Raw genomic sequence first — 18496 nt, 5'->3', positions numbered from 1 at the left:
GGTCTGTTACCAGTCTGTTACGGGTTTGTGGACCACTGCGGTCAAGTAGAACCAATGGGCGTAGCGAATGGGCGGGGTTACTTTCAATAAGTTTGTGCATCAGTCAATCATACTACAGAGATCAACCTTCAGTCATTTATTGCATTTCCCAATTAAAAGTGTGAGGTACCTGTCTGTCATATTGTGCGTCAGCTAGTATTTTCAAGCCCATTGGAGCCCAGGCTGCAGTTACACCTACTTGCCTGCGGGGGCGCTGTGCGGGACTGTGGTGTCCTGCGGGGGGCGCTGTGCGGGGCTGTGGTGTGATACCGCTGAAGAAGAAGCAGTAGTTGGTGTCGCCATTAGTGTGCGGTGTTTAGCGGAGATGTTCTGATGGTATTAGTGGGTGTTGTTGGACTCGTGGAGGCGGCCGTGTGTGCGGTATATCAGCCCTTTAAGCCCGGGGAGCTGCGCGGGGCGTGTCGGCGCGGTGCGGCCTGTCTCCAGTGAACACAGCGCTCCGTTAGAGTCTCCGGCTACTGGCAAACAAACGGCTTCCGCCAGCCGGTCGGGACGACGCCTTTGAGACAAACCCCGCCGCTAACTTTCTTCTGCTGGGCTTTATTTCACACAGACACGCCTCTACTGTTCAGTTAGAGCTCAGTTTTACATGTTAGGGGGTTAAACCCGCGCTGTGGGGTCAGACAGTTAGCTGAGTGGCTAATTTAGTTAGCTCAGCTCGCTGTGGTTCCTCCACCCTGTCTCTCTGGGTCTGTCTGTGTGTATCGATCAGGTGTGTTGTTTGATCCGCAGTAACTCCACAGATCAGGAGGGCTGGTGAGGAGATCTCACTCCTCAGAGCTGAAACACCACCGCCTAAACCTCCTCCTCCTCTTCTTCGGGTTAAGACTTTAGTTTAGAGTCGCTCCTGTGGATGTATCTTAACCCTCAGGTCTGGATCTTTTTGTCTGCTGGAGTTGACCTAAGCTGGCGCGGCGCCTGAACAGAGTGAGTACCTAAAGCCCTCCTCTCAGTGTTTATAGTCTGTTTTAATCGATATTTAACATGTTTATTAAAGTGTTACCGGGGTGACGCTGGTCTGTGGGTGAGGTTAGTGATCAGGATGTGGTGAACTGATGTTGTAGAGGTGCAGTGGCCTTATCGGGAGCTGCTGGAGCTCCTGAGGCCTGTAGCTGCTGCTGGAGCCAAACCGGAGGAACAAGTTTTACAAGATCAGCCCGAGAGGAGCGCAGTCCGCCGCCGGCCCGCCTGTGTTCCGCTGCAGGGCGGGGACCCGTCAGGGGCTCGGTGAACTGAGGAATCCGGCGATAGCTTTCTGTACAAATCTTCATAACCCAGTTACTCACACACGATAGCTAACTAGCTAGGAATCAACGGATTCCGCGTTTTACCGAAACCCGTTCCGCCATAAATTAGCCACAGCTAAAAAGCTAAAAATAGCAGACTGTGATGAGCTTGTACCAACCTGCTTAAGTGATTTTTACTTAACTACAAAACCTGAAAAAGAGGCTTGTGTTAAACGACTGTCTATTTCAGATATTTTTGCTTTACCTGATAACACTGTTAATATAGTTTTATACACCTAAACAGACAAAAAATATACTATATAACTTTAACCGAGGGACTCAGCAAAAAGCTAATAATGCAAAATAGTTTTAAAGGGCCTCTATATGTATCTAATATGAGTGTAGTTTAGTGTACCCTGTTCTGTTGTCTCTTCTCATTGGCTGCGCTGTAGTGACTGTAGTGATTTTTATTATGCGCGTCAGTGGGCATGGCTGATCGAACATATATAAAGCTCTGGAAAGAAATAAGAGACCACTTAAAATTATTAAAGTTTCTTTCATTTTACCAAATTGAAAATCTCTGGAATATGATCAAGAAGAAGATGAATGATTACAAGCCACCAACTGCTTGAAATTTTGCACCAGGAGTGGCATAAAGTTATCCAAAAGCAGTGTGTAAGACTGATGGAGGAGAACATGCCAAGATGCATGAAAACTGTGATTAAAACCAGGTTTATTCTACCAAATATTAATTTCTAAACACTTAAAACTTTATGAATATGAACTTGTTTTATTTGCATTATTTAAGGTCTGAAAGCTCTGCATCTTTTTTGTTATTTCAGCCGTTTCTCATTTTCTGCAAATAAATGCTCTAAATGACAATATTTGGAACTTGGGGAGAAATGTCTGTAGTTTATAGGATAAAACAACAATGTTAATTTGATTCAAACATAAACCTATACATAGCAAAAAATGAGAAACTGATTCAGAAACAACTCAAACCTATGATATTTGTTGTTTTTTATTTAATTAATACTCTGTGTACAATAATGATCTGAATACAATACATTGGACCTATGCTATACATTTGATGTCCACTAGCCAGATGTGTGCTGGAGTGGTTTGAATTTCTGTTACATGTGAAAACATACATTTTTGTTGACTTGAGCTGCTAAAATGTCTGCATATTTGTGAGGAAAGGAATTTGCTTGTTCCTCATCCCCGTTTTAATCCTTCTCAGTTAGCTCCTAATTCCCTAATTCAGCACCTGGACTGCATTCCTGTTGCTCTCACCCCTCTCTCAATACTTTCATATTAGCCCCAAGGCTTCACCAAGAGATTTATAGATACAATAATGTTCCTATGCGGGTCTATATGAAACTCTTTGCTATCTGCTTTTCATTTCTGTTCGGAGCATACTTTTATTGAAGTAACTGTTTCTTTTGATTAAATATCCCCACGACTATGATACTAATCAATGATATTAAGTATTTTACTACATTTTACTACTTATTTTACTGCAGTTATGTCCCCTGGACTTCTCGGAGGGATTTATACTAGAAATTGAAGTGTTGTGAGGATCTGATTGCTTATAGTGTTGGATTGTAGATCTGGATTGTAAATGTTATTGCATAGAGCTCTGTTGTTGTTGTTGTGTTTCATTTCACTGTTTTGTTTTTGTATTGGTGAATTTTATTTTGACACGTCTGTTTGTTCTGTTGTATTAGTGACTTATTTTGACACAATCTGTTCATGATTGTGACCTATTTTGACATGACCTGTCTGTCATTTAGTGATCAAGATGTGCAATGTCCTCTCTGTCACACTCCTAAAACTTTTTGTTTTATTTTACATTAAAGGTTTACAGTGGATTTTGTCATTCTGACAGACCAACAGGTCATTACTTTAAGACTTCTCTTTTTTAAAGTCAGACCTCCATTGTCACAGTATACCTATGATTTGGATGAATAGAGTGAATTATTATTGTAGTTCCTTAGTTTGTTTTTGTTAAATTCTGACATCCACAGTCTTACCATGTAATAATCTTAGCTGTGCCCATTCTGTTTCTCCTCACACAGTAATCTGCCTCCCACCCTTGTGGTGCGAGCATTCCAGACTGCGTTTGTAGCCGGAGGTTGTGGGCAAAGTCTGTTATCCATCGGTGATGTCTGAAGGAGAAGGCAAACAATTCACTTCTACTGCTCCAACATCCACCATGGAAGCGAAGCCTGAGTCGGTAGCCTCCGTCCCTGCTGGCCAGGGTGTCTCCTCTGTATCTCCCCCGGTGTCCACAGTAACTCAGCCTCCCCCTGCCGCCACTGCAGCCACTGAGGACGAGGAGGAGGAGAGTGAGGATGAGTCTGAGATTCTGGAAGAGAGCCCATGTGGACGCTGGCAGAAACGCAGAGAAGAGGTACAGAGCTTTGGTTCTATAGCAGGACTGTAAATAAAGTTAAACCGTGATATTATTACTGTACAGCATTAAGAATGGGTTTATCTGATGAAAGAAAAAATAGACAATTTTCAGTAAAAAGAGGATTTCTAATTTATTATTATTTGAATGAAATATGGTTATGTTCGAATTCCTGAAGATGGTGAAACACGTAATCAATGTGTTGTGAGAAGCATGAGTCACATTTATGAGGGGTGTGTGTGTTTGGACGGTCCTTGTTCGGCTGCGCATGACTGTAGCCCTAACAGTTCAGATACACTCTGCAGAGTGAACAGTGGACCAGTAAATGAGAGCAGAAGCTGCTGTTGAACCCTTGGAAATGCGGCTTAATTCCTTTTTTATTTTTATTTTTTTGCAGAAATGTGTGCTAAAATAATAACAATGTTACAGAAAATGATCCAAGATAGTTCATTATATTTCTCTGTTGATATACTGAATTCTGTTATAAAAAATAAATCTTTGAAAGACTTTAAAGCACATTTTTTAATTTAAGTTTGTTGGACAAGGAGATACATGTGTGAATCCTAATTAAAACAGTCAGTCTTCTTTGTTGCTTCAAATGTTTAGAATTGTAAGTAGTTGATGTTCACATGTTCACTGTTCCACAGGTTAACCAGCGAAATGTTCCTGGCATCGACAACGCCTACCTGGCTATGGACACAGAGGAGGGAGTGGAGGTGGTGTGGAATGAGGTCATGTTCTCCGAAAGGAAAAATTTCAAACTGCAGGAGGTACAGTTAAATTATTTCACATATAAAATAGCACAAGCAGACACAAAACAACACAACCTACAAATACATCCTCTTAGTCAGTCCACTAAATTGTGTGGTGGTTCCCACCAAACTGTTTTCTTGGCTGTTTGTTAGTCCTACTTGTATCATCTCCACACAGCAAAAAATGTCATTGCTGGTCATTAGCTACCAGCAATAGATCTAAACATAGTTAGCTTGTGTCTGATTTGTCTATGAGCTCCTTACCCACAGCTGATAGAAGCATCCGCTGACTGGTATAAATGTCTAAGAGAACAGCATTCTTCTTCGATACAAACTTAAGACGGAACGGCACATTCTGTGTTTTGGATATACTAACACAGAACTCTTAGATGTTAATCAGGTTGTTCATCTGCTCTGTGTATTTTGCTAGTGTTCATGTGCTGCTCTGAGTAGACATACATCTTAGCAATTAATCAGTTATAATAAGTGGGTCAAGCTATGGCTTAGTCACAGAGCTAAGAAATGGAAAATGCTACATTTTTGGAGAATGAGCAAAACTCATTTCTTAATACACATGGCATGCAGATGTTTTTTTAACCCCTTGAACATTTTAACCCCCATTTTAATCTACTTTGTTGTTCACTGAATATAACCTGCATTCAGTTGTTTAGTATCCACTATCATCTGTTCAGTAACTACTACGTATCTGCTATGAACTTTACAGAAAATGCCATTTAAGTATTTAGTGTCTAGGAGTTATACTATATATTATATGTCTGTTTTATCTGTTATTCAGTAACAGCTATAAAACTAATGTGTACATTACATCATTTGAGGGTTAAGAATTGTGCTAGGGTCCACATACAAATCTTTAGGGAGAAGAAATATTCTGCACAGTTTTGAGATTGTTGGAAAAGATGCTGCATTGAAGACTTTTGTAGTGTAATCAGATACCTTTCTCCTTTAGTGTGTTCACATATTTCACGTTCTGATCGTCTTTTAATTATAACATGATAGTAAAAACTCTTGCTTATTGCGCAATTCGCCAATTGAATAATAAGAGATTAAGTGTACTTGTGCTGCATAATACATTCACGTACTACATTTTGTGTTTTTAGGGCACTTGGCTTATGTAACAGTTTTGCACTGATAATGTATCCGTAATGTCTGGAGTGCTAGCTGTTATAAATATATTTTCATTTTAATTACAATTTTTCCCTTTTAATTTTAGGAAAAAGTGAAAGCAGTGTTCGATAACTTGATTCAGCTGGAGCATTTGAATATTGTGAAGTTTCACAAGTACTGGGCTGATGTGAAGGAGAACAGAGCCAGGGTAAGTGACTCAGCAACAACAAAATAAGTACAGCAGAGAGGAAAACAATCCTGATTAAATCCAAGTTTGGATTAAAATGTGTGATCAATGTTGACAACCAGTACAGGCCTAATCTGTGTTCAGGGCTTGTATGTCTAAAGCTGATCACAGTTAAACTTAGACTTTAAATGCTTTGTAAATGCTCAGTGGTCAAACTTTGCGCCTCTTAGAAATATGAATAGAAACTGTAATGCCAGTGTTTTGAATACTTGAGGCACAGACAAAGCAGGTCAGATTATGGTACTTTCAGTGGCTGAAGAACAAGTTGATGCAAATAACGGTCCATTACAAAAATATTTCAACTAGTCCTTACACATTAGATTAACGACGGAACGATATATCTTTTCTTATACCAGCATTAAAATGTTGAGCTATGGCTGATTCAGTTTCCCTCTGAAATCTGTTTTCATTAAATTTCATTTCATCACTTCATTGCCCTGTCAGTACTGACTAAGAGAGGAATTTGTTACAGTGCAGCCGAAACACATACAATTATACACAGTCACAAAAAGGACAGAGATACAATAATGTACGACATTATGATGATAAAGCAGGGGGCTGTAGCATTCTAATAGCCGATGGGTACATGCTGTTCTGAAACCTTGATGTTCTACATAAAATGCCCTGAAACTGCTTACCCCAAGGGAGCAGTTTGAACAAGAGTTGAGCTGACTGTGAGTGATCTGTGTAAATTCATATATACATATATATATATTTGTATGTGAATATTACATTTTAGATTTTAGATGCATATTAGATGTTTTGTTTTTGCACTTCTCAAATCTGATTTACTGTTATTGTGCATTACACCTGAAATAACCTGCACATATTGTTCCTATCAGGTTATTTTTATCACAGAGTACATGTCCTCAGGGAGTCTGAAACAGTTTCTGAAGAAGACAAAGAAAAATCACAAGACTATGAATGAAAAGGTATGAATGTTTGTTTACATTTTCAAAGGAATCTAAAGAATGTTCCTTTATTTAACCCCTTATTGTCTAAATAGCCTGTATTTATGCTCTGTGAAATGTAAACATCCTTGTGCTTTTCTCCTAGGCATGGAAACGCTGGTGTACTCAGATATTATCTGCTTTAAGGTCAGTTTGTCACATTCTCATCTTTGGTTTTTAATGTTTGACTTTTGATTCACGACTTGCTAAGAATTGATTTTACACCTTGATGCATCATTGTTAGAGAGAGTTTTTTGTTTGTTTGTTTGTTTTTTTAAATGGTACTATTTTAAGTTTAATCCTCGAATGTTTATTTTTACAGTTACCTGCATTCATGTGAGCCCCCCATCATCCATGGAAACCTGACCTGTGACACCATCTTCATACAGCACAATGGCCTCATCAAAATTGGCTCAGGTGGGCTACAGCATGCTCTAGTGAGTCAATGAAATTGTGGTTCAGGAATCTTTTGGTTTTGTTCTGATTTTTTTTGTGTGTGTGTTTCTCATGCAGTTGCTCCAGACACCATTAATAACCATGTTAAAACATGTCGGGAGGAACAAAAAAGTTTGCATTTCTTTGCACCAGAATATGGAGGTAAATTAATTTTTTTTAATTAAGTGATGATACTTGCTCGTATAACATAAATCTCTGTTTTGGAATAACCATTTAATGGAAGGCTAAATCGAAATGTCTGATGTGTATCTTAAAATATACAGTGTGAATGTTACTGTTATTCTTTCTGCCCTGCTGTTCATGGTTCTCCAGAGAGGAGACCGCGTAATCGTTTGTATGTAAATATGTCTATACTATAAATATTCTTTTTGTTTTCTTCTTCAGCTGTTGCCAATGTCACCACAGCCGTGGACATTTATTCCTTTGGAATGTGCGCCTTAGAGGTGAGTGCTGCGTCGGGTGTGTGGGAGAGTTTGTGTTTGTGTGTGTATACTCCAGATGAAGCTCTGGAGAAGCCCAGACCATTTGTTTAAACTTCTCTCTCTTTGTGTCTTTACAGATGGCTGTGCTGGAAATCCAAAGTAATGGAGAGTCGTCGTATGTGTCACAAGAAGCCATTAACAGTGCCATCCAGTCCTTGGAGGACCCCCTGCAAAGGGTAAGTGCTGGATTAACCTGAAGTGATGATCAATATGGTCAAGTTAAGGCCTGTTCACACAGCTGGCTCTTTTCTTGGTTGCTGCTAATTAAGATGCATGAATGTATAACATATAAATTGAATAAAGTGAGAGCATAGATTCAGTTCAGTTATAGTTCGGTTCAATTCAGTTCAGTAAAATACTGTTTGCATTGTGTGGTTTCTATGTTTAAGCACAGTTAAAGTGATGACAGTGTCTTTCCTCAGTTAAAGTTGCTTAAAACTAGTAAATAAAGTAATTAAATTAATGGCAGGACCAGTCACAATACTTACATTATTGATTTTTTGTATAGTAAATGGACATGACCTCAATAATATTTGATTATCGTGATCTTGTCTGTTGTGTTCTATTTGCATATATTTGTTCATATATATAACAGTAAACAGTATTTTAGCCAGTCATGCAATGCTTCAATAACTGGGACTTTATACACTCAGTGTGGACTTCAGTAGGTAAATAATAAAATATATTTTCCCAATCTATGATTAATTACAAATTTGATATACTGTTGTGTTGTTGTTATTATTATTATTATTATTATTATTATTATTATTATTATTATTATTTTCAGCCTTTAATTGACTATCATTTATTGCCACCATTTCTGGGACAATATGTTATCCACAAAAATAATTGTGACAGGCCTTATGGCAGGTCTTCTCATCTGTAATTTAGTGAACCTGTTTTATGTGTTCAGTTATAGGCATTGATTTGTATATCAATAATCACTGCTGTCAAGTTGCTCTTTTGGAGGTATAAGGTTTTTGTGTGACTGTGTGTTGGTATGATGATTTATGAAATGTGTTATCAGGTGTCATTTTTTTTTTTTTGTCTACATCATGTGTGAACCTGTGTTTGTTGCTCCTTGTCTGAACATGCAGGAATTCATCCAGAAGTGTCTAGAAGTGGACCCCAGTAAGAGGCCCACTGCCAGAGAGCTGCTTTTCCACCAGGCTCTGTTTGAGGTGCCTCTGCTGAAGCTGCTGGCAGCACACTGCATCGTCAGCCACCAGCGTGAGTTTCCACTTCTGTCGAAACTGATCGTGTGTGTGATGCGGCTATTTAAAAGCCCCAATCAGCAAGCGTTGCTCTTCCTGGGGTTTAACACACAATCAAGATTGCATGTGAAAAACAATGATCTGCATTCTTTTACAGACATGATTCCTGAAAATGCGTTAGAGGAAATGACTAAGAACATGGACCCTAATTTGGTGATCATGGAGAGGAAGGAAGTTCAGCTGAAGTGAGTTTCCTCCTGTGTTGGTTCTAAACATGCAGCTTAGTCATAAGCTCTGAGCATGTGAATCTGCAAACAAAGACTTTATTATCTGTCACTCTTAGAATTTCTCTTTTCTCCAAAAAAAGAAATAAAAGGAATATTTTCAGTAAATATGTCTTTCCTTCAATAGGCTCTCTCAGTTCCCTGCTCTGGAACTTGATAAGTTTCTGGAAGATGTGAGGTGAGAAAATCATAAGACAAACAACTATAAACAGAGAGGAAATATTGCAAACAGTATTTTAGCACAGTTTCTTTGGGCTGTGAACTGAAGTGAGGTGCTCTTGTCTGCCTCAGGAATGGTATCTATCCGCTGACAGCTTTTGGCATACCCTGCCCACAGCAGCCCCAGCAAGAAGCAGTGAAGTCCCCCATTGTGCCACCCTCTGTCAAGACACCCACTCCAGAACCTGCAGAACTCGAGACCAGAAAGGTGAGGATATAGAATAGCAGAGCAGGTGCAGAAGGGAGGATTTCTGGGGTTTGGTTTACATTTGTGTGCTTACTGTTCCAGTGTAGCTGCTCTTCTAACTTGCAAAGCGCTGCCAGTGTAGAGTTTGATTGGCTGGTCTTTTACATAGATAATACTCAGCTCTTTCAGAGGAGGAACTTACGTTTAACCCTAACTACCCTAAATGACTTTGTGTAAGAACAACAAACTCAAACTGCACTGCCCACATGCAGCAGACTGTGCTCTTCACGCTGCAGACTGTGCTCAGATTACATAACTAGGCTGAAGGTAGAGGTTCTGTGCAGTAAATGCACACACCAAACTACTTCTTTTCCTGGGAAAAATGAGTACAGCCAAGAAAAGCACCCAAAAAAAAAACTTTAGAGAGGAGCTTCAACTAAGTTTGGATCTTAATTTATTGAGTTTTACATCAATATTAAAATATCCAACAGTGCAATGACACATCACATTTTCTGTCTGTATCGTACACCGTAGTCTTTACCGACTCTACCAACTATTTCACAATAACACAAATTTTAACCCGTTAGAGCCCAGACTTATTTCTGAATCCTGATACCAAATTTAAAATTGATTAGATAAATTCAGTGAGCAGCTTATGACTCATGACTCATGACTATAAATATGTTAAAATACTGATGTAACACAAATGACAAAACTTCATGTTTTGTTATTTTAACATTTTGTTCTAGAAAAGTTTTTAACTAGTTATATGGATCATAAACATTTAATTAAAGCATGCGTGTTGTTATAATGGTTAAAACAGAGCTGTAGAAGCCAAAAATGCATTTTTAAAAGTACCATAACTGACCATAACACTAAGCACACCTACATTCTATAAATAAGATCAGATAAATGAACACGGATTCACATCACTCTCCTGTAATGAGGCTCTCAGGATGTTCAGTATGTGTCACTTTGGGACTTCATTAGGCTCTTTTGGGTTAAAGTAGCAAAAATTCAGAACTGTTATTTAAAACAATAGTGTATCAAAATAAAAGCGGCCTGAAATATGGATAACAAATTACTTAATAGCTTGGATGTAATAATAAGACTAACTATTAGGGGGTGCATATATATATATATATATATATATATATATATATATATATATAAGAAAATACTGTTTTAATAACCCTGTTGAAACCTGTTATGGCACAGCAAGCCAACAGTGGTACTCTGCCTGGATGTCAGAAACAATAAAATGTTGCCACTTGAAACAAACATGCTGCTTCTGGTACGTGGTCAGAGCGATCAGATAAATGAAGTTTGGTGCTTCTCAGTATAAGTAGGTCAGACTGGCACGGTGTGTCCAGTGTTAGGCTGCACACAGAGCATGCTAACATCACTGGCTCCAGGGTTTCCCTTTCGCAACAGATTAAACTATTAAATGTACAATACAGTGAGAATCACATGAAACACACTCTCTATACCCTTTAAAATGATTCTAACAGTAAAAAGCTATAGAGAAACCAAGCTGATCATATTACAATCAGTCGAATTCACTGCTGTGTTGCTGGGAAATTCACTGCTGACAGAGAGGAGATTATTTCGGAGTTCAGCAGCAGCAGCAGGGATTCAAGACAACACACTTTCACACAGCCATGCACTTGAGCATGATTTTAGCCTGCCAGCAACCACTCATCGCTTCGTTCAGTGATTGCAGGACTTCTCTATGCACTCTTTGTGTGGGTGACCACTGGTAGAAATACACTGAAAGTGTGGTGAACCAGTTTCCCAGGTGGGCTCACACTTGTGAAATAATCTAACACACCTGTAAGTTCCTAAGTTACAGAGCAGTGTGACTGTAGGTGGTTTGATAGTTTGGGGTGAATACATGTACTGTTGCACCCCTGCTTTTAACAGGTCTTGTTGGATATCTGTTGTATTTTCTAAATATTTGTGGTTTTGAAGGGGGGACATTTTTTTTTAACCATTTGTATGTTTTGTTTAAGTCAAAAACAGCTGCAAATAACATCAGTGGTTACTAGGGTGTGACGAGATATCGTGCCACGAGATCTCACGAGATTAAAATGTGACGATATTTCTCGTCATGCTTAAACCTGTCTCGCCGGAGAAAAAAAAAGTTTAATGTGGACTTTTTAAGAGGGATCTGGCAACCCAGTAGCAGCGAGTGTGAGAGCAGCTCTAAGCAGAAGAGGAATTTGTATAGAACAGAGGTCACTAATGGGCGGACTGCGGTCCGGACCCAAACGTTGTCCAATGCGGACCCAAACCGATAAAGTACTGAGAAGGATTTAATTGTGCGGCGCAGTAAACTCACAGACCAATCACGTGTGGGGTAAGATCACCAAACGCTCTCTTCAGTCAATCAGATCTGTGCAGACGTGGTAAGGAAAAAAAAAAAGATCGAACCCGTGTTGTCAGGGTCGCGGTACCGCGGCCGTGAAAAACCGCCTTTATAAGGAGATAGGGAGCCCGAGAACGGGTGGAAAAACGAGAACGGGCGGAAACTAGTCACGCTGAGCGCGACAGAGAGACAGGGGATACATGTAAACAAAATCTGTCCAGAGAGGCATTTCTTCTTCTTCTTCTTCTATATTTTTACATCATTCAGTTCAAACAACCTTACAGGGTATAGTAGTTGTATGTCTGGCTGCATTTTGGCTCCAGTGGAAACAATAAAGGGTAACAGAGTGACCAACAAGACACAAACTATATATAAATACTGTAAGTAAATCCTACACGTGACTGTTTCATAGGCAGTTGTACTAATCCCCTAGCTCTGTACTTTATTAAAAAAATATTCTGTCTCTGTTTGCACTTCAAGCATAGTCTTAATATGACTGGTTATGGTTATACCTAGTTAAATTACAAGATATTTAGGAGAAAAAAAACACAAACCATAGTCTTAATATTACTGGGTGTGGTTTGCACTTATGTTTGCACTAAATAAGACCTAGAAAAGTTGTATTTTAATATTTTATTCTTATTTCTATTCCTTATAGAATCAATGAGTGAGAGAAACCAGTCTGTTAAGTTTGCGGTATATGATTTTGTCCAAAAAAAAAAAAAAAAAAGTTTTCTTTAAAATTTCATTTTTAAGTCTCGTCTCGTTATCGTGAACCCAATATCGTGTCTCGTCTCGTCTCGTGGTATTAGTGTCTCGTCACACCCCTAGTGGTTACTCATCAAACATGTAATGCTGGCCTCAGGATGCCTTGTAGATGAAAGAAAGTAGAACAACCATATATGTATATACAGTTGCAAGAAAAAGTATGTGAACCCTTTGGGATTACTTTGATTTCTGCATAAATTGATCATTAAATGCGTTCTAATCTTCATCTAAATCACAACAATAGACAAACACATACTGCTTAAACTAATATTACACACAAAAATGATATGTTTGCATGATTTTATTGCACATAGCATGTTAACATGATGATTTCTGTCATTTAAGGTTCTCCAGATGCAGTGCAACATTGAGCCGGTTGAGGAAGGAGCTAAACATCATGTGAGTCATGTTGGTTTTTAGATGTAGATCAGGTTGTCCAGTCGTCCACTCTATTGAATAACTAATACATATATATTTTTGTATTTTTTTAATAGTTGACCTTACTGCTAAAACTGGAAGATAAGCTGAACAGACATTTGAGTTGTGACTTGGCACCAAGTGAGTATTATCACTTCTCCTAACATTTTCAGTGTGACTGTTATCATTTACCAATTTTATCGGATACTGTTAAATGTTCCTTTTTTAAATTTATTATATTGTTTCATATATACACACCAATTACTGGGTCTGTTTTTTTTTTTTACCTACCAAGAAAATGGCCTGATTCATATTTCCCTCTGTCTCTCTGCAGATGAGAATGTGCAGGAGCTGGCTGTGGAGCTGGTTCAGCTTGGCTTCATCAGTGAGGTAAGCTCCTCAACACTGATCTCAGACCTGTCAGTAATGCAGAGACGTCATATTTCAGTCTAATATTGGTGTCTTAAATAAGCGTGACACTCAGATCAGCAGTGCAGCTGCTCAGAGGGTGAGCTTTTAGGTTCATCTCACGTCAATGGTCTATAATTTCTTCCTCTTGCGGATGATTTGTTTCCTTGTTAATGATGTTCAGCTTTAGTTGATCTATTTTTATTTAAAGCCAAAATCGTATTTTAAGCCTTTTCTGTAGCCTTTTTTTTTTTTAATGTGCTATTAAGTTACCTCCCACGGCTTTCCTCCCACGGCCTTTGATCTTTCTGGAACTCACTTTGATTGACAGAGCTCTGTGGGCGATGCTGATGTAACATGTCAACCTAGAATGAATCTCCAAGAATCAGGCCCTTTCCAGTGATACCATGATTTTATTTGGGGAAAAAACTGGATGATCTTTAATTTTGCTGTCAGAGAGTCATTTATACTATCTGTAGCATTTGTCTCACCATCAAGGTGGAATGTGGAGGAATTTTCACATGTAGCATTCACCAACAGTACTCACTATTCCAGGGTTTTTTAGAATTCATATTGTGCCTAAAGCTGTGTTTTAAAAAAAAACAATACAATTAAACTTGAAAATAAATGCTTGATTTATGTTTAATTGACACAACTAGAAAGTGTTGTTTAATATTGGGTGGACGATATGCCCCTAAAGTAATATTACAATATTTGAGGGTCATTTTGCAATAAAGATATTCTTGACAATATGACAAAACACTTTTAAGAATATACTCCTGTAGCAAAATGTAGCTGTTTCAAACATTCAGTAAAAAGAAAGCTATGAACGGTAACTCACCAAGACTAATGCTATGTTCACATGCTAATGAAATGCAAATATAAGCTTCAGAGTAAATACCAAAATAAACATAGCATACTCCTTTTAAAACAGAAAACTGCCTTTTAACAAAATTTAGATTTGTTTTACTGTATGATAAAGTACACCCCTGTGTGTTAATGATGCATCATAACAAATAAGGACCATGATCTGTCATGGCTAAAACTGGAGGCTGATTAGACAAAATATGCACAAGACACAGGAGAGAGACCAGCACAGACTACTGGTTATTGCAAATTGAGCTGATTTACATATTACAAACCACACTGCAGTTAGACTTCATTCCAGCTATCTTTGTTAGAATCTTACGAGTACAGTCCATATACAGCTGACGTTAAATTACCAGCTGGAACTGGACTTTATAAGTTGTAGACATTTCCCCCACTCCTTCTCTTTAAATGAATCGCTGCTTACTTTACTCCTGTTCCGGGGGATAAGTAGCGGTGTTTGAATAATCTTAGCTAACTGAGAGCAATTATTTGTGCAACTTGGCTCTTGATTAAAAACTGATGCCACACCATCTGTGTATCTGTGTACCCACTCTCTCTCTCTCTCTCTCTCTCTCTCTCTCTCTCTTCTCACTTATTTTCCTTCTCTCCATATCTGCCTCCTCTTCTCATCTACTTCTCCATTCTGTTTATTCAACCATTTTAGCTCATTCACTTTCTGTGATGTGTTTGCGTAAAGTCCCCTACACAATGCTCAGCACCGCTGGTAAAGATAAAAATGTGCAGATATAGTTAAATGAATTTACTCAGTCTAAAGTGATCTGTGTTTCACCTCATGTCATGAATTATTGAATTACTGCTTGAAAACTGTCTTCTAATTTTATAGTGGCTTGCAAACATATTCATAACCTGTGAGCTTTTTTTTTTTTTTCACCTTATCACCACAAAATTTTACCAATTTTTATTTAGATTTTAATTGATAGACCAAAACAAATCAGCAGGTAATTATGAAGTGAAATGAAAATAATGCATGGTTTTCAAACTTTAATCAAATAAAAATCTTTAAAAAAAAAAATGTGACATGCAAAAGTTTGTGTTTATAAGGTGACAAAATGTGAAAGTTCAAGGGGTATGGATACTTTTGCAAGCCACTGTATGTCTTCCTGCTTCCTCTTTATGTGCATCCTCATATGCTCTCTCTTTGTTCTCTAAAGGGTGATCAGCCACGTCTCACCACCGTTTTGGAAGAGGCGTTCTCAAAGTTCTACAGCAGGAACGGTTCTCTCAACCCTGTTACCGTCTCCTCGTAGCGCACGGACTGGCTGCTGTTTTCTGCTCCACCCCTCATCCTCTCGCTCGGCTCGGGACGGGACTCTGGCGCTTCGTTGCTCGGCGGAATGAGTGAAAGCTTTGCGGGGATGGTTCAGGAGACTTTGACTTGTGCTAAAAATGAAAGAAAAAAAAAAAAAAAAAAAAAAACTCCTGCAATTTCCCTCAATTCCTGCGCTCTGTTCTTCACACCGCTGTAGGCGGCAGGAACTGTTGCCTGATGTTTGTGTACAATTATTCTCTCTGTGTAGCCATCTGCTTCAAAAGAAGAAAAACGACAAGGTTGTTATTTAAGTCAGTATTACAAGCTGTTTTTGGAACATTTTTACTTGCAGTATCTGTGGGATGGTTGTTTTTTTTTTCTCTTTTTGTGCATTATTATTATTATTATTGCATCAAGTATAAATTGATCTTGCTCTACCTAGAATCTCCTTATATTAACATGAGAAGTAGCCCAGCCTTTATGGCTCTGACAAGTTCTCAAGAAGCATAAACTATGATGCACTCGTATTTTCTTACCTTTTAAAGGTGCGCTAGTTAGGATTGTTAAGTGAAAAGTCCGTAAATCTAAAACGAGAATTTAAAGAGCATCCCTAAGCAACAGTTCATCTTTGGGTATGTCTAAAAGGTACGAATGTGTTTTATTCTGTTACGAATGCAGCACATAAAGATAGCTGATTAAAATACAAGGTAATCTTAATTAGAGCACCTCTTTTTGGTAAACGATACCTGTGGGTTAGTTTTCTCCTGCAATGCAAAATTGACTTAAGCCAATACTGTGAAAGGGGAGGGGCTGTCAGTGTTTGGGTGGGGAGAAGTGCAGATTATTTATCAACATTATATACATATGGACTATCTTAAAGCGTGTTTCACTCTCAACGTTGTGGCAACTATTTGTGAATGTATGCTCTCGTTTGCTGTATAATTTTCTCATCTAAGTGGTGTGTGAAGAAAAGGGCACTCGGTTTGACCAGTTTTACCCCTCCCCCCTCTTGTATATGACAGATGAGTTTGGATAGATGACTAATCTACACCGTTTATGATTTGTTAATATGTGCCTTCTATAGATGAAGAAAAGACACACACTCGGTCCTTTGTTTAGATGGCATTTGTTTAGCTCTTTTTATGACTTTATTTGCTGGTTACTGATGGGCGGTCTCTGTTGTTGATTACGTAACAGCCATCTGCTCTTTAGACATGCATGCATGTATAAATATCTAAGTTGATCTATTCTTTAAAAGACGTCATTTTGCACACACACACACACACACTGTACTGTACTGGATATTAAAACATGATTGTGGTGCCCTTCTGAACAGCTGATTCTGAAGTATAAAGCTGCCTCAGTTGCCCCAGGCAATGACGGTTGGATAATTGACAATTAACTATTTTGAGCTTGTTTTTGTTATATTTACTGTGACTCTTCTCTTTGATGAGTTGGGCCGGTATAAACTTGGATCGGGCAAGTTTTCTTATTGGTTATCTTCATCAATTGGCCGATCAGCCAGTTGGTCAGATGCTGTTCTTTTTTTCGTGATGCAAAACTTCCAGAAAACAGATCCCTAACTGAATAAAAATAGAGCAAACCAGAGATGCTCTATTTGAGTTTCTTATTATGAACATCCTTCCCTCTTTTGGAAGAGCAGAGTCTCTGTTGTTCAGAAGCTCACAGCACAACACTGTATTTTATTTATTTTTTTCCCTACCAGGCAAACATCAGACGACATAATGCGTTGACAGTGACTCTCACGATCCTAAGAAGAAAGGATGTTAATGTCAAAGTTTGTAGTTAAGTCTCTGTCCAGTTTTGGAAGCTGACAATACTGGACGCTCTTGATTTTCAGAACAATCATTGTTATCCTTTTTCTCGCACAGGACAGTACGTAGCTTGTAACTGCTTTGACAACACAACTCCTCTTCTGTATCTTTTTAAAGTTGCACCATTTCTTGTTATAAAGACAACACTTAGAGCACTTCTGACTGCGAGTCTGTCTTGTTTTGTGAGTCTTCGTCCGCAACAGTCAAAACAAAGTCATCATTTTACATGTCAGATGAAATGCAGGGTCGGTTATAGAAGGGGTTGTTTAAAAAGTATTTTATTACTCGTTTCAAAAAATACTGGCAGAAAACGGTAGCCCTTGCACAAATACACAATAAAACCCCCAAAACGGATCATTATTTATTATTTTGTTATTTAAAAACAATCATGTTACATAAATCAGCATGCATACCAACACCATCTCTTTTTGTTTCAGGGAAAAAAGTACATCAAACCAGAAAAATAAATATTTCATTAAAAAAACACCCCATTGACACATTAAAAAGGCAACAGGTCCAAAGACATGAAAACCTACAAACATTTTTGGGAGTCCATTTCTTTACAATGTGTAATAATACTGTAAAAAGGAATACAAAACCATACAAAGCACTTATATTCACATAACTGACAATAGGTATTGGCTTTATATGTAAATTAGGTCTGTCTGAATGTTGCATTGAGGCACAAATTCACTTCATGAGCCGCTGGGGCTGTTCTCTTCATGAAAATAGTCATGGCCTCTTAGCTTCACATCAGCGGAATCCAGCTGTGGTCCTGCACTGATCTGTGTCTCAGCATCAGCAAACCAATCAATAATCATGCTCTTCCAGAATCCAGTCTGCTGATTGGCTAAATTACATCCATACGCACAAAAAGATTAGCTCCTCTTCATTAGTCTGCAGTATTTGTTAAAAATATGTTAAGGAATAGCCCTAGTCCTGGAG

At 38.4% G+C, this 18496-nt stretch overlaps 1 protein-coding gene across 1 annotated transcript; it reads left to right on the top strand.

Moving 5' to 3' along the window:
- The first annotated feature begins 299 nt into the window (after nt 1–299).
- Nucleotides 300–17706, top strand: nrbp1 (nuclear receptor binding protein 1). Its single transcript, XM_007253903.4, has 18 exons — nt 300–987; nt 3365–3699; nt 4347–4469; nt 5683–5784; nt 6666–6755; nt 6880–6920; nt 7096–7190; nt 7287–7370; nt 7614–7672; nt 7789–7887; nt 8809–8941; nt 9083–9170; nt 9337–9387; nt 9501–9636; nt 13097–13150; nt 13246–13309; nt 13503–13558; nt 15619–17706. Exons 2-18 carry the CDS (start codon nt 3451–3453, stop codon nt 15712–15714), a joined length of 1620 nt encoding a protein of 539 aa, XP_007253965.1. The 5' UTR covers nt 300–987; nt 3365–3450; the 3' UTR covers nt 15715–17706.
- Nucleotides 17707–18496: the final 790 nt, after the last annotated feature.

This window comes from Astyanax mexicanus, chromosome 1, assembly GCF_023375975.1.
Source record: "Astyanax mexicanus isolate ESR-SI-001 chromosome 1, AstMex3_surface, whole genome shotgun sequence".
Lineage (NCBI taxonomy): Eukaryota > Metazoa > Chordata > Actinopteri > Characiformes > Acestrorhamphidae > Astyanax > Astyanax mexicanus.
The sequence above is the reverse complement of the archived record's forward strand: the minus strand, read 5'-3'. Positions and strand labels throughout refer to the sequence as shown.

Coding starts and splice junctions, on each gene's coding strand:
- nrbp1 (XM_007253903.4), top strand. CDS start 3,451: ATGTCTGAAGGAGAAGGCAAACAATTCACTTCTACTGCTCCAACATCC. Junction 3,700..4,346: donor GGCAGAAACGCAGAGAAGAG/GTACAGAGCTTT, acceptor ACTGTTCCACAG/GTTAACCAGCGAAATGTTCC. Junction 13,310..13,502: donor GAGTTGTGACTTGGCACCAA/GTGAGTATTATC, acceptor GTCTCTCTGCAG/ATGAGAATGTGCAGGAGCTG.